At 45.7% G+C, this 24282-nt stretch overlaps 1 protein-coding gene across 10 annotated transcripts in view; it reads left to right on the forward strand.

Moving 5' to 3' along the window:
• The window catches only part of POLN (DNA polymerase nu), a 207820-nt gene extending 185036 nt beyond the window's left edge, over window positions 1–22784 (forward strand). For 9 of the 10 annotated variants that reach the window (XM_075570880.1, XM_075570908.1, XM_075570860.1 and 6 more), the window contains 3 exons: window positions 17063–17130; window positions 20966–21021; window positions 22112–22784. In XM_075570880.1, coding sequence (XP_075426995.1) covers window positions 17063–17130; window positions 20966–21021; window positions 22112–22195 — 208 coding nt within the window. In that variant the 3' untranslated portion in view covers window positions 22196–22784. The remainder of the gene's footprint in view (window positions 1–17062; window positions 17131–20965; window positions 21022–22111) is intronic. The other variant, XM_075570938.1, reaches the window with a different exon arrangement.
• Window positions 22785–24282: the final 1498 nt, after the last annotated feature.

A 24282-nucleotide genomic window follows, 5' to 3' on the forward strand; every position in this document is an offset into this window, starting at 1 on the left:
AGGGGTGTGATGGAAGAATGGTCCTGTACAGACGCCGTGAAACGTCAACGCCTCATGGAGTGCTTGAGGCCCCCGGCGTCCATCCTGATCAGTATTCACCAAGAGCAGCATCCCGATCTGACCTCTCGGATAATGATCGAATTCCTAACCGAAGCCTACAGCGTGACCGAGGATGATGGGGCCCTGTGGGCCAAGTACTATGCCATCAACCAGAAAGATGGAGAAGACTTATCTGCCTACATCCACCAAGTGCAAATTGGACCTTTGCTCCACCATAAGTATGTAACAGCCTCACAGATGGACGAATACCTCCGCAAACAATACCTATGGGGATCCAGTCCTAACCACCCTATTGCGAACATGATCCGCGATAATCTCACTCGAGGGAGCCCCCCCTCATTCACCAAACTGTTACAGCAAGTCAAAGAGCATGAGGCGCATCTAATGCTTAATTCTCCCCAGAAAGCTAAAGTAACTGTCAGCTCCAAAAACAAAGGGGGTAATGAGAAAAAGGAAGACCCCCCCGGATAAACCCGGCCCCGAGCGACCGAAATACACCGGACGAACCTCGCATCCGTATAATCGCCGCACCCCGCCGAGGGATCTGTCCTGCTACAAGTGCGGGAAAAAGGGGCATATCTCCTATGATTGCCGGGTGGGGGAGTCCCGCAACCGGAGCCCCTCACCCAAGAAATTCACGCCTAATACCATGGTATGTGGTGTCCACGCGGCCAGCGGAGAAGACCCTGTCCCCTACCAAAGTGGCGAAGGTCCCAAGGACGAGAATAACCGCGTGGGACTAGTAGCCCTTATACGGGTGCTAGTAGATGGCATCTATTCCTCCGCCCTATTGGACATGGATCTCAAGTGACCATTATATATCGAGGGTTCTATGATCAACACCCCCAGAATCGGCCACTGAAGTCGGCCGAGCATATCAAAGTAAGAGGGCTAAGCAAAGAAGACTACCCCATCGACGGCATAGTGACGGTGTCTCTGGAAATTCAGCAGCTCAACACCGGAAAGTCTCATCCCATGAATGTAGACGCTCTGGTGTGTCCGGAACCCAAAGACCTACCTAAGTACCCGATTATTCTAGGCACTAATGCGGACATTGTACAAGCAGTTATCCGGGCCTATCTGCAAGAAACCAATGAGTTGCCCATGTCCAGTCTCCAACTGCAGCTTGTCCAGACGAATCCGGATCCCCTCCGGCAGCCTCGGAGGACTATGGGCTGTTGTTCTGCGGCCGAGCGGGTCTGACCCGAATCTTGGCCGGGAAGATACAGAGGATGCCCGCCTGGTGCGCCTACGGTGAACGGGTAGACGTTGAGCAGCTATTTTCCCTAGAAAGCACACCAGAAGAAGACGTCAGCAGAGGATACCGGCTCGTACCTGAATTCCGGGATTGGCCAGCCGCCATCCCTCACCGCATCTATGTGATGGTCCAGAATCTATCCCCATTTCCCATGGCCATCGACGCGGGACAGAGAATAGGGAGAATTTATCCCGTCAGCTCAGTGGATGAGGCAGTGCTAGTCAATGCTACCCGAGTAGAACGCCCCGGCGCGAAGCTGGACTTCGACTTTGGCTCGTCTGAGTTAACAGAGAACTGGAAGGAGAGACTGCGAGTGCAGTTGGAAGAGAGGCGAGATGTATTCTCTACCAGAGAGATGGATGTGGGGTGCAGCCGCAGTGCCCAACACACTATTCGGATGAGGGATACGAAGCCGTTTAGGGAACGTTCCCACCGGCTCACCCCTAGAGACGTAGATGATGTACGGATCGTCCTCCAAGAGATGGAAGAAGCCGGGATCGTCACGGAGTCACGAAGCCTTTACGCGTCACCCATAGTGGTGGTGAGAAAGAAGAATGGGACAGTGAGGCTATGTGTAGACTACAGGACCATGAACAATCGGACGGTGCTGGACCAGTATAATCTTCCCCGCATAGAGGAAATCCTGAATGCCCTCCATGGAAGTAAATGGTTCAGTGTGTTGGATCTCCAGTCGGGCTACTACCAGGTACCCATGAGCCCAGACGATCAAGAGAAAATGGCGTTCATTTGTCCACTGGGGTTCTACCAATTCACGTGCATGCCCCAAGGTATATGTGGGGCTCCCGCCACCTTCCAACGGTTAATGGAGAAGACCTTAGGTAACTTGAACCCCCGAGAATGCCTAGTATATTTGGACGGAGTGAAGGTGAAAGAAACGGCGCTAGCTCTATTAGTGTGCACTTGTGTTATACAGTGAGTTAATAATAAAATCAAATGATTATAAAACTTTGTGACGTGATTCAATAACGTGCAAAACAATATAAATGAGTTCAAACCCCCTGTTCAAAACCCAGCTGGTGGGGACTGGTTTCACTAGTCCCACAAATCTTCACTCTCCAACTGCAATCCAGGGGGAGCATAAAGGGAAATAGAACAGAAAACAAAGAACAATCTAAGTGCAGACAGTTTTTAAAAGGGTGTATAAATTTGTGTTCTGTCTTGGCTCCTATGTGTTGCCTACTTACAAGATGTAAGTCAAAAACGAGCGGTTTTGACACACAATGGTCTCTGCTAGGAGGATTTCTTAACCAGGTAGTGGGATCTCCAACTCTCAGCTCAGCAGCAGTGTATATGTAAAAGAAATGATACCATAGTGCAGACCAGTAACAATAAAAAACTCGACTTTATGGGGTAAAAATAAACACTTACAATAAAAACAAGTGGTTAAGGCATGTATCACACTGATAGTGATTGAGGAGAGAAAATGGTTAGCTCCAGGCTCACCCGCCTCCTCCGGTGTGACTGCGTGTGGACCACCGCTCTCTGTGACCTTTCACCTCCGCTGGTGATCGCTGTCTCGCCGGTCTAGTCCCCTCGTAGATACCCTCTTGTGTGGGCTATTCGGCTCCCTTTGCTGGGTGTATACAGGTGCTGCAGAGGACTTGGACTCCAGCTCTCTCACCGGTCGATGGTCCCGCCTTGCTTGCTCCGATGCGTCACTTCCGCTTAGTCCCGATGCGTCACTTCCGGTCGCGGCTGTGTGAGTGTCAGCTCCCAGATCTCTCCTCTCTCCTCTCAGGGCGGCTACCACTCTACGCGTTTCGCCAGGTGTGTGGCTTCCTCAGGAGTGTACCGCCCCCTCCTCTCAACTATCTCTATATACCTTCCATAATTGGTTTTTAATTAATTAATCAATAAAACACTTGTAAAATCAATTGGTCTGCATTATTTTTGTATCCATATATATAAGGGAGCTCATTTTTCAACATGAGTGGAATCCTAAATATCTTTATGTGGTTTGGCATGGTTTAACCTGTCATTAACCACACCATGTGGGGTAAAAGGAACAAATAATTCTCTATGTTTTAGAGGGAATGGGTGGTCCAATTAGATAATTGATGCTCGAATGATGTTTTATTTCTTTGCACTAAGAATTTAGGCTCATAGTAGTGTAGTTAGAATAGTTTCCAAGTGGGACAGGTTTAAGGCAGACTTAATTTCTGTAATGTGATCTATATTATAATATAGCCCACCAGGGAAGAGTTTAAAGGGCATGGGTATGTTTTTTAGGGGGAGAGAATTTTTCTTGTGACAGGACTATGGGGGCATAACAATCACAATTGATATATAAAAAAGTAATTCACAATTAATCTCTTACCACAGGTTGTACAGTGTGGTACTTCAAAATTATATAAGAGTGGGGGAGCTCCGTCATATATATATAAACTCTCTATAGTATGGGAATACATATTAATATTATAAGGGGTTCCATAATGCAAGATTGGCATAAACAATTGCAGGACATTTACTCAATATTATAGCACAGATACTATGATGGAATATAAACAACATGTTCATATCACAGACCAACTTAAAAAATACATACACATGTATATGAGGGTGTCTATAAATATAGATACTAGTTTATACAAATGGCATAAAATCCTAAACAATAAACCTAACCTAGGGATGACAGGCAGTGTGTTACATCTTAGTTCTTATGTGGTTTATAATATAGGATAGCGGATGGCAATTGCGCACTGTGAGAGAGAACAGCAGAAGGAGGAAAAGACAGAAGAACCGGTTAATTCAACACATCAGCAATTTTACATCTTATACAGGTTACAAGAAGGGTGCAATCTCGATTTCCATGTTGAGTCCCCTGGGGGAGAGTGTCCGCAACCTGTGAATCCAGAAGGTCTCCCTTCTCATGAGTTCCAGATTGCGGTCACCCCCCCGCCAGTGGCCCGAGACATATTCTATAGGTGTGTAAGTCAGACCTGTCGTGTCCCCCTGGTGCTTCTCCATGAAGTGTTTGGAGAGACTGTGAGTTAAAAGAGATCTCTTGATGCTGCTCAAATGTTCGATAATCCTAGTTCTTATTGGTCTCTCAGTCTTCCCTACATATTGTAGTTTGCAAGGGCACTCCAGGAGGTACACAACATGGTCTGACCTACATGTTAGACTGGATTCTATATTGAATCTTTCCCCTGTGATGTTAGATGTAAACTCCAATTTATTGTTCGATTTAAATTGACACGCTCTACATGTCTTGCATCCATGGAAACCTTTATTGGATTGTAACCAGTTCTGGGGCTTGGCTTTCTGTTTAAGGACACTAGGAGCTAGTGTGTTTTTTAAATTTCGTGCTTTCCTGAAGATGATATTTGGATGATCAGGTAGTTCGCTTCCCAAAATTGGGTCATTCTTCAGTATTGGCCAGTGCTTATTTATGATCTTCCTAATTTCCTTGGCTTCCCCATTATAGTTAGTGAGGAATGCAAAGTCTGATTTGTTCTTTATCGTTTTATCCCATAATTTAGGTTTTAGAAGATCTTCCCTCTCCAGTTTATCTATCTTTAGTAAAGCCTCATCTATCTTTTCCTCCTTGTATTTTTTCTCTATGAATCTTTCCTTTAGTTCATTGGATTGTTAAAAACGTTTCCCTCTCACTACAGTTCCTCTTAATTTGGGTGAACTGGCTTGATGGAACTCCGTCCATCCACCTCGTGAGATGGCAACTCGTCCGTAAGATGTAGTTATTTTTATCAGTTTTCTTAAAGAATGTTTTTGTTTTTATTTGGTCGTTTTCTATATATATTTCTAGGTCTAAGAAATTCACTCGCCTGTCACTGTACTCGCTTGTAAATTTTAGATTGAGTTCTACATTGTCTATGCCTGTTAGAAAATCTTGTAACTTACTTTCTCCGTTCCCCCAGATTAGATACACGTCATTGGGGAAGTCATTACTTGCAGAAACGAGGAACGGCGATGGGGACCAGGTTCGCCCCTAGCTACGCCAACCTCTTCATGGCATCATGGGAGGAAGATAACATCTGGCCTAATGGAGAGCTTGGGGAGGGCCTGGTTCTCTGGCGTCGTTTCATCGATGACATGTATCTAATCTGGGGGAACGGAGAAAGTAAGTTACAAGATTTTCTAACAGGCATAGACAATGTAGAACTCAATCTAAAATTTACAAGCGAGTACAGTGACAGGCGAGTGAATTTCTTAGACCTAGAAATATATATAGAAAATGACCAAATAAAAACAAAAACATTCTTTAAGAAAACTGATAAAAATAACTACATCTTACGGACGAGTTGCCATCTCCCGAGGTGGATGGACGGAGTTCCATCAAGCCAGTTCACCCGAATTAAGAGGAACTGTAGTGAGAGGGAAACGTTTTTACAACAATCCAATGAACTAAAGGAAAGATTCATAGAGAAAAAATACAAGGAGGAAAAGATAGATGAGGCTTTACTAAAGATAGATAAACTGGAGAGGGAAGATCTTCTAAAACCTAAATTAAGGGATAAAACGATAAAGAACAAATCAGACTTTGCATTCCTCACTAACTATAATGGGGAAGCCAAGGAAATTATGAAGATCATAAATAAGCACTGGCCAATACTGAAGAATGACCCAATTTTGGGAAGCGAACTACCTGATCATCCAAATATCATCTTCAGGAAAGCACGAAATTTAAAAAACACACTAGCTCCTAGTGTCCTTAAACAGAAAGCCAAGCCCCAGAACTGGTTACAATCCAATAAAGGTTTCCATGGATGCAAGACATGTAGAGCGTGTCAATTTAAATCGAACAATAAATTGGAGTTTACATCTAACATCACAGGGGAAAGATTCAATATAGAATCCAGTCTAACATGTAGGTCAGACCATGTTGTGTACCTCCTGGAGTGCCCTTGCAAACTACAATATGTAGGGAAGACTTGAGAGACCAATAAGAACTAGGATTATCGAACATTTGAGCAGCATCAAGAGATCTCTTTTAACTCACAGTCTCTCCAAACACTTCATGGAGAAGCACCAGGGGGACACGACAGGTCTGACTTACACACCTATAGAATATGTCTCGGGCCACTGGCGGGGGGGTGACCGCAATCTGGAACTCATGAGAAGGGAGACCTTCTGGATTCACAGGTTGCGGACACTCTCCCCCAGGGGACTCAACATGGAAATCGAGATTGCACCCTTCGTGTAACCTGTATAAGATGTAAAATTGCTGATGTGTTGAATTAACCGGTTCTTCTGTCTTTTCCTCCTTCTGCTGTTCTCTCTCACAGTGCGCAATTGCCATCCGCTATCCTATATTATAAACCACATAAGAACTAAGATGTAACACACTGCCTGTCATCCCTAGGTTAGGTTTATTGTTTAGGATTTTATGCCATTTGTATAAACTAGTATCTATATTTATAGACACCCTCATATACATGTGTATGTATTTTTTAAGTTGGTCTGTGATATGAACATGTTGTTTATATTCCATCATAGTATCTGTGCTATAATATTGAGTAAATGTCCTGCAATTGTTTATGCCAATCTTGCATTATGGAACCCCTTATAATATTAATATGTATTCCCATACTATAGAGAGTTTATATATATATGACGGAGCTCCCCCACTCTTATATAATTTTGAAGTACCACACTGTACAACCTGTGGTAAGAGATTAATTGTGAATTACTTTTTTATATATCAATTGTGATTGTTATGCCCCCATAGTCCTGTCACGGGAAAAATTCTCTCCCCCTAAAAAACATACCCATGCCCTTTAAACTCTTCCCTGGTGGGCTATATTATAATATAGATCACATTACAGAAATTAAGTCTGCCTTAAACCTGTCCCACTTGGAAACTATTCTAACTACACTACTATGAGCCTAAATTCTTAGTGCAAAGAAATAAAACATCATTCGAGCATCAATTATCTAATTGGACCACCCATTCCCTCTAAAACATAGAGAATTATTTGTTCCTTTTACCCCACATGGTGTGGTTAATGACAGGTTAAACCATGCCAAACCACATAAAGATATTTAGGATTCCACTCATGTTGAAAAATGAGCTCCCTTATATATATGGATACAAAAATAGTGCAGACCAATTGATTTTACAAGTGTTTTATTGATTGATTAATTAATTAAAAACCAATTATGGAAGGTATATAGAGATAGTTGAGAGGAGGGGGCGGTACACTCCTGAGGAAGCCACACACCTGGCGAAACGCGTAGAGTGGTAGCCGCCCTGAGAGGAGAGAGGAGAGATCTGGGAGCTGACACTCACACAGCCGCGACCGGAAGTGACGCATCGGGACTAAGCGGAAGTGACGCATCGGAGCAAGCAAGGCGGGACCATCGACCGGTGAGAGAGCTGGAGTCCAAGTCCTCTGCAGCACCTGTATACACCCAGCAAAGGGAGCCGAATAGCCCACACAAGAGGGTATCTACGAGGGGACTAGACCGGCGAGACAGCGATCACCAGCGGAGGTGAAAGGTCACAGAGAGCGGTGGTCCACACGCAGTCACACCGGAGGAGGCGGGTGAGCCTGGAGCTAACCATTTTCTCTCCTCAATCACTATCAGTGTGATACATGCCTTAACCACTTGTTTTTATTGTAAGTGTTTATTTTTACCCTATAAAGTCGAGTTTTTTATTGTTACTGGTCTGCACTATGGTATCATTTCTTTTACATATACACTGCTGCTGAGCTGAGAGTTGGAGATCCCACTACCTGGTTAAGAAATCCTCCTAGCAGAGACCATTGTGTGTCAAAACCGCTCGTTTTTGACTTACATCTTGTAAGTAGGCAACACATAGGAGCCAAGACAGAACACAAATTTATACACCCTTTTAAAAACTGTCTGCACTTAGATTGTTCTTTGTTTTCTGTTCTATTTCCCTTTATGCTCCCCCTGGATTGCAGTTGGATAGTATATTTGGACGACATCATAGTCTTCGGGCAAACACTAGAGGAACACGAAACCTGGCTCCTGAAGGTGCTTGACCGATTAGCTCAAGAAGGACTCAAGCTGTCTCTGGCCAAATGGGGATTCTGTAGGACGTCTGTGACCTACGTGGGAAACATAGTGTCCGCGGAAGGGATTGCTACTGATCCCGCTAAAATAGAAGCCATCGTAAACTGGCCCCGACCAGACAATGTGGTGGAGTTGCGCTCGTCCTGGGGTTCTGCGGGTATTACCGCAGGTTGTGGAGGGATATTCCTGTCGGGCCAAAGCCCTCAACTGCCTCCTCAAAATATATCCCGAAGACACAGGCCAGAAGGCCACCCCTGCCCGACAACCCTTCGGGGACAAATGGACTGCAGAGTGCGAGCAAGCCTTTGTGGATATGAAGCGGAGTTTGACAGCGGCCCCAGTGTTGGCCTATGCCGACCCTGAACAACCGTATATACTACATGTGGATGCAAGCCTAGGCGGATTTGGGGCGGTGTTACATCAAAAGTATCCAGAGGGGTTACGACCCGTGGCCTACATCAGGTGCAGCCTGATGGCCAGTGAGCAAAATTACCCGGTGCACAAGCACGAGTTCCTGGCCCTGAAATGGGCCATAGTGGACAAACTTCATGATTATCTATACGGAGTTTTTTTCGAGGTGCGTACAGACAACAATCCGCTCACCTATATCATGACTTCAGCCAAACTCGACGCGGCAGGACACCGCTGGCTAGCAGCCCTCTTCAACTACAACTTCACATTGAAATATAAACCGGGTCCCTTGAACATTGGGCCAGACGCTCTTTCTCGACGACCGGGGCTGGCCGCAACCCCTGATGACGACCAATGGGAAGAAATCCCTGGACCCAGGATGAGGGCCCGGTGTTCCACCGCAGCCATAGTCAATGATCAAGTGGCCTTCTCTGAGTTAAGAGTAGCCGACTCCCTAGGGTGCGCATCCAAAGCCATCCCGGAAGCATATAGGGACCCAGTGGTATGCACGTTACCCCTGACAAGATCATAGCCTGGAAGGATATGGTGCGCTATCAGGAACACGACCCGGTAGTGGCAGCCATCCGCTATGCTATCCGAAAAAAACGCCCCAATCTCCTCAAACATGCCCCTGGCGACGTGGGAGGCATACTGATGCGGGAAGCCGATAAATTCGAAATACGGGACAATTTATTATACCGAGTTGTAGAGTACCATAACCACCCGAATAGGAGACAGCTAGTACTACCTAAAATGTTACAATATCTGGTGCTGCGGTCTCTACACGATGAACATGGCCATCTGGGTGTCGACAAGACTTTTGGATTGGTGAGGGATCGGTTCTTCTGGCCAAAGATGAGAGAAGCAGTAGAGTATCACTGCCGGCGGTGTGTTCGGTGCATCCAACGGAAGAGATTGCCCACCAGGGCTGCGCCAATGGGCCACTTGAAAAGCACCGGGCCCATGGACCTGTATTGAACCAGATAGCCGAGGCATCGGCAATGTGCTGGTCATCACTGACCATTACACAAGATATGCCCAGGCCTTCCCGACGAAAGACCAAAAAGCCATCACGGTCGCCAAGGTGCTCCCTCAACGACTACATTCTGATCAGGGCTGAGACTTTGAAAGCAAATTGATAAGAGAACTACTAAAAATCTTACACATTACTAAGTCCCGAACCACTCCCTACCATCCGGAAGGGGATGCATTGCCCGAACAATTCAATCGCACGTTACTGGATATGCTGGGCACGTTGACGGGAGTGAAAAAGGCTGAGTGGAGCCGCCATGTGGAAACATTAGTACACGCTTACAATTGCACTAGACACGATTCCACCGGATTTTCTCCATACTTTCTGATGTTTAGTAGAGAGGCTCGACTGCCCGTGGACATACGTCTGAGAGTCTCCACTGATGGAGTTCATAATGCCACTCACTTCAAATATGTGCAGAGGCTACAAGAGAACCTGAAACGGGCCTATCTGCAGGCAGAAAAATCTACAGAGAAACTGAACGCAGGGAACAAAAGGCGTTATGATCACAAGGTCAAACATAGAGACATTCAGCCGGGAGATGCAGTACTCCTTCGCAATCTGGGAGTACCTGGGAAACATAAGTTGGCTGACCGGTGGAGAGAGGGAGTGTATGAGGTAGCCTCACAAATGCCTGGTCTTCCGGTTTATCGTATTAAGGACTCGGAGGGTTGGGTGAAGGTATGGCACCGAAATCATTTACTTCCCATTCCACAAGTAGAGGAGGGGGAAGTGGAATGGCCTGCATCCTCATTGGATGGTGAAATGACACAGGGTGAGAACGGTCCTGAGACTGGCAACACCGTTCTTCATGAAGACCCCCAAGAGGGAACCTCTCAAAGGGGCCCTCAACAGCGAGCATCTCCGGTGGAGCTACGGGTAAAGGGTTCGGGGAGCACACGCCCAATGGGGTGGCTCCGGAAAATTCTACATTGGACCCGCAGAGTCCATGTTTTGTACCGTGTAATGATCATATAGAGACTAATCCCCACAAGGGACAAGATAGTCATTCTCCCGAGGGAGTGACTGAAGAGCAGTTAAGGCGAAGTCAAAGAAGTGGGCAACCTCCAATGAGTATGACCTATGATCAGCTCGGGGCACCCCACTATGAGGCTCAGCAGTGGGCTCGCAACCGAGTAAAGTCGGTAATTGTGATGTTCAGTGAGATGTACAATCTTATTTAGAGTGTGGGGGATGTCGTATGTTATGCATTTTTCATTATATAAACGTTGTACCAGTTCAAAGGTATCATCCAAGCGGGGTCGTTGGAATCCACAGGGGGAGGATGTAGCCGGGCTCCCCTCGCCCGCATATTATTGTTGTCGGGTGGGAAGGTTGCAGCACGGCAGGGAACGCTCCGGTATATCGGAGGTTCCGCGTTTAGGGCGCCGCCATGTTGGGAGTTGGCGCAGGCGCAGGACGGGTGGAGCAGGAGGTTGCGCATGCGCGGGGATAGCTGCCAAAGCCCGCGAAGGAGGAGAGCTCCCATAGGGTGGGGCATAGGGGACTACGAGTCCCAGCAGCCCCGCGGAACCACGTGACGCATGAGGCCCAATCGAGTGGTAGAAAGGCAGGAAGGAAGGGAGGTATAGGGGTCGAGGGGCGCGCACGTTGCTCAGAGCTAGCGGAAGGAGGAAGGAGACGGAGCTCCGGTGTAGGGAGGCATTCAGCCTCTACCTAGGCCTTATACCCCAGGCCCAGTTAGGCCCTGAGTCCCCGTAGTGTGGAGCAGAGATAGGGACTGGCCCTAGATAGGTTCTGGTTCCCTTACTGTGCCGTGAGTGATCGCCTAAAGAGACAGTGTATATCTAGCAGGAGGTCTGGGCTCAGACCCTGCTACTGTTGCTGCAGTTCGTCTGGGTGGGATCGCCCCGGACGCCTATTGTTGGAGCCACCTCGCATCTGACCCTTTGTGAAGATCCTTGAAGGCCCGGGTACTGGAGTGCCCGGCAGGTAACCAACAAGTGCACCAACTATATCACCATTTGTTCAGGACACAGTGGCTGCGCAATCACCCATACATATTCGCTATCTCACTTAAGGGTGGGGGACATATTGGGTTGGGGAATTGGACACGGGGTGGGATCACCCGGTGAAGGAGGGGAGTCAGCGTCCTGCGAGGCGCATTAGATAGTGTCTCCTCTACGGAGGGACACCTGTTGGTATAGAGATACATATATAAGCCTTTCAGACAAGTAAAGTCATTCGGTTGTTTATATGCTGTGTGTGTGTGTGTGTATTGATATATGTGTCCTGCGAGGAACCCTTCCCCCTCTGATGGGAGCCATCGCAGGTGGAGGCGCTGCACCAAGTATCAGGTATTATCTATTATTATGTGTGCCCCAGGCTGTCCGTGGCGGAAGCTTAGGCCCTGTGAGCCTACAGGTTATACAGCATATGGTAGCGGTCTTTGTTCACTAGGAAACAGGGCTACATAAGTGAAACTTCTTTTGTCACTGTTTTGTCACAGAAATTCTATTTGTGATGGTGATGTTTTTAATTAAAAATCAAAACACAATTTCAGTGCCAAAATACAAAGAAGTTTGACTTAGAACGCTGTTTTAGCTATTTGTACTTCTATATTTAAAGTAAGGGCGAATTCCTTGTGTGTGTGCGTCACTGTGTGTGCACGTCACTGTGTGTGTGCACGTCACTGTGTGTGTGCGTGAGTCAGTGTGTGTGTGTGTGTGCGTGCGTCAGTCAGTGTGTGTGCGCGCTTGTGTGTGTGCATCAGTGTGTGTGTGCGCGCCAGTCTCTGTGTGTGTGCGCGCGCGTCAGTTTGTTTGTGTGTGCGCACGTCAGTCAGTGTGTGTGTGCGCGCCAGTCATTGTGTGCGCGCGCGCCAGTCATTGTGTGCGCGCGCGCCAGTCAGTGTTTGTGTGTGCGTGCCAGTCAGTGTTTGTGTGTGCGCTCCAGTCAGTGTTTGTGTGTGCACGCTAGTCAGTGTTTGTGTGTGCACGCCAGTCAGTGTTTGTGTGTGTGCGCCAGTCAGTGTTTGTGTGTGCGCGACAGTCAGTGTGTGTGTACGCGTGCCCCCTCAACAGGACAGGTTTTCAGAAATATCTTTGCTTCGGCACATGTGGCCCAAGCAGTCCCAGCTTCAGCACAGGTGGCTCAATCAGTCCTTGCTTCAGCACAGGAACCACCTGTGCTGAAGCTGGGATATCCTGTAAACCTTACCTGTTGGTGGGGCTTGAGGACTGGAGTTGAACACTCCTGAGTTAGAGCACATAACCTGCATCCCATAGAGCAGTTTTTGAGCTTAAATATCTTGAAAGCAGAAAAAGGTAAACATGTTCAGAGATTATATAAAAGAGAGAGAGGAGAGAGGAAGGGAGAAAAAAAAAGATCCGCTGCCCTCCAGACTGTGCACATTTTCTACTCTTACAGTATATTGTTTCGATCCGGAGAGGTGAACACGGATCGTCCAGTGATCACCTATGCTACAGCTAAATCTCTATTCTCAATCTATTTATCAGATGATAGAGATAGATAAATTATATGTTATGTATGGTACTGTATTTGTATTCACATCAATTTATCAAATGTTGGCTGAAAATGTTTAAAAATGTACCTCTACATTTAGTGGAGCTACGCAGGTTTAAATCTAAGAATAAACTATGGATATTTAAGCTTTAGAAGTCTGTAGGTATCCATATTTTACAGTGCATGCAATCAGTTTGTGTTTATGACACTAGTAGTAAAGTAACAAAAACTTAGGAGTAGGTAGTATTATAATAATAATAATATATCTTTATATTATTATATATAATAGATAAAACCTACTCCTTGTCCGGCATTTGTTACTTTGCTACATGGAAGAAAGGACCAATATAGTGACCCTTTTTATGACAGTAGTACTGTACATAGAGCCTGAAATGCATTGAGATTCAATACTAGATGCTTTGGTTGGCTCGCTATTCTTCGCTATTCTTCTGGTTTAGTTTTGACCAATGTCTTTGTGGACTCAAATATTGGTGCGCTGATTCAATAAACTTTTATCTGTTTGAATGGCATTTCAATGGGAGTTTTCTCTTTGGATTTTATAGAATAAGCCCCTATTTTTTGGAAGCCCTGTGAGTGTCTGTTGTTTGCTTCCATCAACATTTTCTACTTTCAAGCTATTGGCACTGTTTATACATTCTGTACTTTCCCCCCTGCTTTCCATTGCCTGAACCCTGTCACCTGCATCACCAGCATCATTAAGGAAGGCAGGTTTAGGCTGAACAGAAGAATTAGTAATGTACAGTATCTCGGTGCACTTTAGCCTTCCAGTGTCGAAAACGAAATTACAAATCAGAGAGGTGAATCAACACAAGAAAATGCACATATCTGAATTATTTTTTGTAAATTAGATTTTGTATAACTCCTATTCTGAACATGAAGATTTTTACATATGTAATCCATATTCCCCCCCCCCCCCAATCGCAGATAGGGTGTATATGAGGGGATCTATATGCATTACCCAACGTGGTGCTTTACCTGTTACGCTCACAGGAGGCCTAAGCCTCCGCCACGGAGAGCCTGGGGCACGTATGACAATATGAATAACCTTGTACTTGGTGCAGCGCCTCCACCTGCGATGGCTCCCACCAGAGGGGGAGTGGTTCCTCGCAGGAAATTTATATATCACTCCACACAACGTATGTAAAACACCCAATGACTACTTGCAGCAACCATAAGCATATGCACATATATCAACAGGTGTCCCTCCCTAGAGGAGACACTAACTACGGCGTCACGCAGGATGCTACCTTCACCTCGACCTCCACCAGATGATCCCACAAAGTGTCCAGTAACCCCACACAGTATTACCCCACCCTCAAGTGAGATGGATATGTGTGACTGCGCAGCCACTATGTCCCTTGTGAATGTGATATGACTCGTTGGTGCACTTGTAGATTACCTGCCGTTCACTCCGGTGCCCGGGCCTGCCAAGGAGCTTCACAAAGGATCCTGATGTCGGCTTTGTACAGGAACTGCCGTCCGGGGCGATCCCACCCGGATGGCTGCTTCAGCAACAGCAAAGGTCTGAGCCCAAACCTCTGGACGGACGCGCAGCTTCTGCTGTGTCCCTAACTGGCTTTGAATAATAAGTGGCAGGGTCCCTAACCTGGGGGCTGTCCCTAACACAACTCACACTACTGGGTGACTCAGGGCTAGCTGGGGCTTTGGGGGCTGCTGGCCTAGTGCAGGGAGTCACTGACTCCTGCACCCTACCTCCTTCCCCTAGCTTCTCCTGGCTCCAACTGACTAACGTGCTCCAAGCCCGCAAAATGTATCTCTTTGCTCCTGCAGGGCCATCCTCCAGCCCTACTGGCTCCCTGGCATCACATGGGGCGCTGCTGAGGCTCATGGGACTTGTAGTCCCTTCCAAGAGCCTTCCCTGGTAGGCTAGGGTTTCGCGGGCTCCCCTCACGCTTTCCTTGCGCATGCGCAACTCTGCAGGGCCGTCGGGACTCACTGCGCATGCGCGATCTACAGCAAGATGGCGGCGCCCTGCTCGGGAGCCGCCGGGGACCGCCGGAACGCCAAAGTGCTCCCTGCACTGGCCCCCACCCTCCAGAAGTGCCGGCGGGTCCATCGAGTGACCCACGGCAGCGGAAGAAACGAGGGAGGGGTCGCGGGACAGCAGGCACGCAGAGGGGACATGGCTATATCCTCCCCCTGGTGAAAAATCCAACGTCCCCGCTTGGGGAACGACGTCACTCGGCATAAGGTTATACAATAAAAATGCAGAGCATGATACGTACAACTTATCACGTTTGACTTTACACAACAGGGTACAAGGCAGATCACATATGATAACCGGGGCCAGCTGAGACCATTTGTGGGGTGCCCCTAACTGATCATGTGGGGGTACCTCACTTTGACTTTTGTGAGCCTCCGCCGTTATAATCTCTTGACGATCGTGCTCAGGGGTAACAGTCACTAGCTCCTTTATACTTCCTCCCCCTGTTAGGCTCACAGGAGGCCTAAGCCTCTGCCACGGAGAGCCTGGGGCACATATGACAATATGAATAACCTCGTACTTGGTTCAGCGCCTCCACCTGCGATGGCTCCCACCAGAGGGGGAGTGGTTCCTCGCAGGAAATATATATATCACTCCACACAACGTATGTAAAACACCCAATGACTTTACTTGCAGCAACCATAAGCATATGCACATATATCAACAGGTGTCCCTCCCTAGAGGAGACACTAACTACGGCGTCGCGCAGGACGCTACCTTCACCTCCACCTCCACCAGATGATCACACCCAGTGTCCAGTAACCCCACACAGTATTACCTCACCCTCAAGTGAGATGGATATGTGTGACTGCGTAGCCACTATGTCCCTTGTGAATGTGATATGACTCGTTGGTGCACTTGTAGATTACCTGCTGGGCACTCCGGTGCCCGGGCCTGCCAAGGAGCTTCACAAAGGATCCTGATGTCGGCTTTGTACAGGAACTACCGTCCGGGGCGATCCCACCCGGATGGCTGCTGCAGCAACAGCAAAGGTCTGAGCCCAAACCTCTGGATGGACACGCAGCTTCTGCTGTGTCCCTAACTGGCTCTGAATAATAAGTGGCAGGGTCCCTAACCTGGGGGCTGTCCCTGACACAACTCACACTACTGGGTGACTCAGGGCTAGCTGGGGCCTTGGGGGCTGCTGGCCTAGTGCAGGGAGTCACTGACTCCTGCACCCTACCTCCTTCCCCTAGCTTCTCCTGGCTCCAACTGACTAACGTGCTCCAAGCCCGCAAAATGTATCTCTTTGCTCCTGCAGGGCCATCCTCCAGCCCTATTGGCTCCCTGGCGTCACATGGGGCGCTGCTGAGGCTCATGGGACTTGTAGTCCCTTCCAAGAGCCTTCCTTGGTAGGCTAGGGTTTTGCGGGCTCCCCTCACGCTTTCCTTGCGCATGCGCAACTCTGCAGGGCCGTCGGGCCTCACTGCGCATGCGCGATCTACAGCAAGATGGCGGCGTCCTGCTCGGGAGCCGCCGGGGACCGCCGGAACGCCAAAGTGCTCCCTGCACTGGCCCCCAACCTCCAGAAGTGCCGGCGGGTCCATCGAGTGACCCGCGGCAGCGGAAGAAACGAGGGAGGGGTCGCGGGGCAGCAGGCACGCAGAGGGGACCTTGCTACACATATTATGGTCATAGCCTATCTTTGGTATCAAGCAACATGTCCTCATATTGTTTGAGTGTGCTTGTTTTTTTTTTTTTTACTTTTGGGTGATAATAAAGTTAACAGAGTTGTCACACACTAAAATGTAGAAATTTCTTTCAGGCTTATTGCTCAGATTCATGATGAATTGTTGTTTGAAGTAGAAGATTCTCAAGTTCTTGAGTTTGCAGGTAGGTGATGTTTCAACATATATATACACACACAACAAATGCCCAATGCTACATCCAATATGACAAAAAATATATAAGTACAACACTTCAATACTGATATTCTCATAAATAAGGGTTATTTAGTTAAACCCGTTGGCCAAAGCGTTATAAGCATGCAAGCCACGCCAAGGCATAACCAAATTTGCAGGTCCTAACACTACTTGGTTAAAATTCTCATTTACCTCTGTTGGAGGTAGAAGGACCACATTGGGTCTGTCCAAACACAGGAACATATATATATATATATATTTATATGGATGCTGGGAAATGACATGCAAATGAGCATGGGTTCCATGTAAAAATGCATTTCAGCAAAAGCTGACACATTGCGTGCTCATTTGCATGTAATTTCCCAGAATCCCTTGCTGCAGTGGCAGCACTGTATGCTAGATGATAATGGTGAAAGGCAGGGTTGCAGACCTGTCTAGGACATGAATGTGGTCACAAATTATATTCTTTATTTGCTATATGCTAACAGTGGAGGTTTTTTGTCGCCCTTTTCACACACCATAACTTAAAATGTATATGGTATATATATCCCCCAATACATATAAAAAGACCTGCACTCCCCCCCAATACATATAAAAAGACCCCACTCCCCCAATACATATAACAAGACCCCACCTCCCCCCAATACATATAACAAGACCCCCACTCACCCCCCCCCCCAATACATATAAAAAAAGTAGACATACAGTTAGGTCCGGAAATAATTGGACACTGATACAAGTTTTGTTATTTTGGCTGTGTACCAAAATAAATTCAAGTTACAGCTAAATAATGAATATGGGCTTAAAGTGCAGTCCATCAGCTTTAATTTGAGGGTATTCACATCCAAATTGGAGAAAGGGTTTAGGAATTACATCTCTTTAATATGTAGCCCCCTCTTTTTCAAGGGACCAAAAGTAATTGGACAATTGACTCAAAAGCTGTTTCGTGGACAGGTGTGGGCTATTCCTTCGTTATTTTATCATCAATTAAGCAGATAAAAGGCCTGGAGTTGATTCCAGGTGTGGCATTCGCATTTGGAAGCTGTTGATGTGAACCTACAACATACGGTCAAAGGAGCTCTCAATGCAAGTGAAACAGGGCATCCTTAGGTTGCAAAAAAAAAATAAGAAAATCCATCAGAGAGATAGCAGGAACATTAGGAGTGGCCAAATCAACAGTTTGGTACATTCTGAGAAAAAAAGAACGCACTGGTGAGCTCTGCAGCACAAAAAGGCCTGGACGTCAACGGAAGACAACAGTGGTGGATGATTGTATGATCCTTTCCATGGTAAAGAAAAACCCCTTCACAACATACAGCCAAGTGAAGAACACTCTCCAGGAGGTAGACATATCATTATCCAAGTCTTCCATAAAGGAAGACTTCACGATAGCAATTACAGGGTTCACCACAAGGTGCAAACCATTCATAAGCCTCAAGAATAGAAAGGCCAGATTAGACTTTGCCAAACAATATCTAAAAAAGCCAGCCCAGTTCTGGAACAGCATTCTTTGGAAAGAATATACAAGTATTTTACTGAGTATTTCTGTCATGTTGGATGTAGCATTGGGCTTCTCTGTCGTCTGTTGTATTCATATGCCACGCTCAATAGCACTCCATTTTGACACTTAAATACATATTTATATTTTGTGGGGGCTCAGGGGTTCCCAAAAAGAGCTTGCTGGGGTTTTGTGTTCTGTTAACCTATTCTCAGCTGTTTCAGCTGTTGGAGGTTGGTGGCTCCTCCTTCCCAGGTTTTAAACCCGTCCCTCCCGACTTCACAAGTTAGTAGGTCTTTTCATTCTGCTGGATATAGATCCAATGTGGTCTTTCTCCCTCCTATTAGAGGTAAATGAGAATTTTAATCCTAAAAGAGGTATATTAGTATTTTATCTGGTAGTGTTAGGACTTGCGAACGGGTGTCTGCCTTGTCGTTGCTAGCAAGCTTACAACGCTTTGACCAAAAGGTTAAACTGAATGACCCTATTTCAAGAGAATATATAAGTATTTTACTGTGTATTTCTGTCATGTTGGATGTAGCATTGGGCTTCTCTGTCGTCTGTTGTATACATATGCCACGCTCAATAGCACTCCATTTTGACACTTAAATACATATATATATTTTGTGGGGGCTCATGGGTTCCCAAAAATAGCTTGCTGGGGTTTTGTGTTCCTTCAAGCAGTCATTGCCTGCTAAGGATTCTCGACAAAGTATTAAAAATGTACATTTTATTTATGATTGTGTTAATTTGTCCAATTACATTTGAGCCCCTGAAATAAGGGGACTGTGTATGAAAATGGTTGCATTTCCTAAACTTTTCATACAATATTTTTGTTCAACCCCTTGAATTAAAGCTGAAGGTCTGCACTTCTATTGCATCTCGGTTGTTTAATTTCAAATCCATTGTGGTGGCGTACAGAGCCCAAATTATGAAAATTGTGTCCGTGTCCAATTATTTCCGGACCTAACTGTACCTTTGGGATGGTTGGGACTGGTGGCAGCGGGGTCCGGCAGAGAGTTGGGGCATCAGATGCAGGCCTCCTCACTCTGTTTCCCACGCCGAGCTTCAAGTCAGCGCGCACCAGAAGCTGAGGCGCGCTGACGTCAGAGGCTAGGAGAGGAAGGCCTGCATCTGATGCAGAGCCGGGGGCCGGCCGCGACCCCCTTTTTGTCTTTTGTCCCCCCTCTTGGCGGCCCTGACGGCCGCTCAGGGGGCCTGGGCAGCCGGGCCCCCTGACTCACCGGGCCCGGAACGCCAACCCCGGCAGACCCCACCTGTTGGCGGCCCTGATACCATGAAGTGCCTGATGATACACGTTTTCATTACATGAGTAAACCAAAGCAAATCAGGATAAGAACCTACACAGCCCTAGGTTTATTTCATTTGTTAATGCAGGGGTGCTCAACTCTAGTCCTCAAGCCACCCCAACAGGTCAGGTTTTCAAAATATCCCAGCTTCTTCACCGGTGGTTCAATCAGAGGCTCATGGCCACTGATTGAGCCACCTGTGCTGAAGCAGGGACTGATTGAGCATCTGTGCTGAGGCAGAGATATCCTGAAAACCTGACCTGTTGGGGGGCTTGAGGACTGGAGTTGAGCACCCCTGTGTTAATGTATTATTTTTGCTCTCTATGAATAAAGTTTCCAAGCAGCTGATATTATTTGAACCAATTCTCTGGGGGCAATAAACGCTGCCAAATAATTACATTCATAGTCATCACTCTCTAGCACTTCTGTTTAATTTTACATTTAAAAAAAAATAAATCCAATATTGTTTATGAAACCAAAAAGAAAAGCCTCTGAGATCCCTCGAGCATTAACAGATGAGGTAAAAGCATGCCGTTTTCTTTAATGGCTATTTCTGGGGGGGAAAACTTTTTTTTTTAAATATATATATTTGTATTAAAAAAAATTTCCCCAGAAATGGCCATTAAAGAAAACGGCATGCTTTTACCTCGTGTGTTAATTTATGAATAATGACCACTTACTAAGTATTGAATATATTTATATTTAATTGTTTTCTCAGATATCAGAAAATAATCAACACATGATTCCAACTTGCTGAAATGCACGAGGGATCTCATCATATATATTCCATGCACGAAGGAATATATATATATATATATATATATATATATATATATATATATATATATAGAGGTATCAGTACCGTGTTAGCCGAGCTTCAATAATCAAAAAATAAATAGATGATACCGTTCTGTGGCTAACGAAATGCTTTTATTTGTGCGAGCTTTCGAGATACATATATATATATTTAAATAAAATATGTTGGTTTATTTTTTCAGCACTCGTTAAACATATCATGGAATCTCTGCAGCAACTTGATGGAGAACAATTAAAGGTATGCAATACATGTGTATTACTTTCTATTTTTAACTATTTTAAAACAGCAATAAGGGTTAACTTTTTTAAATAATTTAATATTTATTTTTTTATTACAGGTTTGAAGCAGGGGGTCTCCGGAGCTGAACCCCATTTATTTCAGCTCTGGGGACCCCATGCTTCCAGAGGTATTTTCCGTAGTGGTGCCAATATCCCTGTAGGCAGAGAAACGGTGTTCCTTAATCTAATGGCGGCTTAAATGTCCCGCGTCACATGGGCCAATAGGAACACCAGATACCAGCACCACCTACGGAGGTAAGTATCTCTGGAAGCAGGGGTCCCCGGAGCTGAAATTAATGGGGTTCAGCTCTGGCGACCCCCTGTTTCAAACCAGCAATAAAAAACATATTTTTTTTTAAGTGAACCCATATTGCTGTTTTAAGAAATGGAAAATGTGGCGGGAAAACTAAAGTTTGCACTGAGATGAAATGGAGTTGCTCAGTATATTTCTTATGCATATTCTGGACCAATCATTTCTTCAACTTTATTTTCCTTCTGGCTTATTAGGCCGCATCCATACTGCGCGTGACTGCACGCGCGACGCGAACAAAAGGCCGCACCTCAATGAGACAGGCCATAGAGTGCGCGACGGCGCGGCAGAGTTTTCACGAGACAAAAAAAAAATTGGTTTTGGCGCACGCCAGCCGGGTCACGTGGGCGGTTCAGCCAATGAGGGTGAACCAGCCTCGTGACATCACAGCCACGCCTCCCTGTCGCTGTGGATCTCAGGCCACAGATCACTCAGCCGACAGGCGCGCGCGACGCCATACGCTCCGCCACGCGCGCGCCCACTGAACCCGAGGCCTTATGATGCAACCAGACTTCAAGACATATTTGCATAAATGAAGGTAGCACAGTGATAGGTGAACATAATGGACGCAGCGCCTCTGTAGATTTCGTCCTCGCTTTACGGCAAGTTAGACATGCATAGTAGCCTGCACCGCAGTTATTGTGAAACCAACAAATGTTGCCATTAATCAGAAATGATAATAATTGCCCACCTATTGTGCATTTGCATTCTACTGGAAACCATGTTTGTTTATTTTTAGGTTCCTTTGAAAGTGAGTCTAACCACTGGAAAATCCTGGGGATGCATGAGTGAATTCCGAGAGGAACAGAACCACAGCCATTAGGACTGTTATTCAGTAGCCTCATGCAGTACTTCCTCTGTCTTCCCTGATTCTTCACTCAATCACTGAGTAGTAACAGCTCTGCCGGATCTTTCATCAGCACCTAATATCCTGCCTGCATGTAAATTTGTCTTGCTTGATTCTGTCTGTAGCCCTGGGCAACAGCAGTAGAATAAGACTGGTTCATACCAGTTTATTGTACTTATTTTTGCCACGCTACCCTTGAAGAGAGCTGTTCAGTTTAATGCTAAATTGCAATGCTTGAGAACGGAAAATATATTGATGTGTGGTACGGTAACATTAAAAAAAATTGTTTTGTTTTATACATTTTTTTAGATTTATTTTTACATTTTTTAGATGAAACATCCATCTTTTTTTTTTAATTATTTTTTTATTTACATTTCAAAAGGCATTCAGCTGATACTTTGTCAGTAATTCCAAGTATTGTACATGAAATTGTGCCTGCCAACAAGTGAGAATTCATTCATTTGAGTAGAAAATAGAAATACCACGTGTGAGCACATTCACATGTCTCAGACAGGTCTGCAACCCTGCTTCTCACCATTATCTCTTACCATACAGTTTTTCCACTGCAGCCAGTGATTCTGGGAAATGACATGCCAATTCCCAGAATCCCTTGCTGCAGTGGAAGTATTGTATGCTAAGAGATAATGGGGAAAAGCTGGGTTGCCGACCTGTCTGAGACGTGAATGTGCTCACACGTGGTATTTCTATTTGCTGTACACTGTATGGTGAAGGGTGTTTGTCACTTTTTGACCCACCATATTAATGTGTTCACTTAAATAGAACTGTTTACAGCACGTCTTACATTCGCGTACATATTCAATTCACTGAAAATACCACAGGTTAATAATCAAAGTCTCCAGACTGATGAAGCTGATTTTGCTCTGGTTGCTCTAGTTGTATCTCAGTTTATGGCCCGTGAGACATTAATAAATGACCCCCATTAAAGTTTCTGTATTAATGTCTCCCATCAAAATCTGCACCAGATCCATAAAAGAAAAATCCAACTGGAAACGTTTCATAATAAATTTTATGTTGTGATGAGTTTTGCAACTGAGTGACCTGGATGCATAACCCGCACTATCTTAATTTAAGTCATCTGCTATGGTAATATGGGTCTAATAAACCACATGCATTTTGTATTAAGAGTACAAATAGCCGAGAAATGGCCAATGAAATTCAAATGCTGAGGCACCACACCAGTTTGTTAAAGTAATTAAAGTTCCCACAAAACAGTCTAGAAACGGAATGCTAACAAAATGCTAAGCAATTGCATTCATAATCCCAATCTTATGCCATAAGGACAGTGTTGAGAAATAGTCTTCATTGAACAATACATTAAAGCAGGGTTTCCCATCTCCAGTCCTCAAGACCACCCAACAGGTCAGGTTTTCAGTGTATATCCCTGCTTCAGCACAGGTGGCTCAATTAGTGACTCCCTGCTTCAGCACTGGTGCTCCAATCAGTGACTGAGTCATTGACTGAGCCACTGATTGAGCCACATGTGCTGAAGGTAGGATGGCCTTAAAACCTGACCTGTTGGGGGGAGGGGGAGCTTGAGGACTGGAGTTGAGCATCACTGCATTAAAGGTTGAAGCTTTATTTTACCATTTTACGGATATATATTGATATATTTTCAAAGCATATATTTAATTTATTTTTTTACTTTGTTTTGTTTCATCACAAAACAATGCAGGGTTACTGCTGGAGGGTTTAGTTGTGAAATCACCCGCTGTGAAATAGATACTCAGAATGGCAATGCCTGAAAACCTGGAGGGTATTTTAACAGAACTCCTGTTTCAAAACACAGAAGTAGGCTGAAAGGTGTGTGTGTGTGTGTGTGTCACACAATGCTAGTGCATGAATGAATGTGTAATACATTTATTTGAAATAGGATAACCTAGGTCTGCTAGCAGAGGGGGAGGAGAGGATGTATAACCTTGAGGCCTTACTGTGTCTCTGGAGCTGGAGATATACAGGTGCGCTGACGAGTATTCTAAAACTTGCCTTAAACTTGCCTTGGAAAATGTGGGGCTATCACCAGGTACATCCTGGGTACATGCTGC

The sequence above is a fragment of the Ascaphus truei genome, chromosome 1, assembly GCF_040206685.1.
Source record: "Ascaphus truei isolate aAscTru1 chromosome 1, aAscTru1.hap1, whole genome shotgun sequence".
NCBI classification, from domain to species: Eukaryota; Metazoa; Chordata; class Amphibia; order Anura; family Ascaphidae; genus Ascaphus; species Ascaphus truei.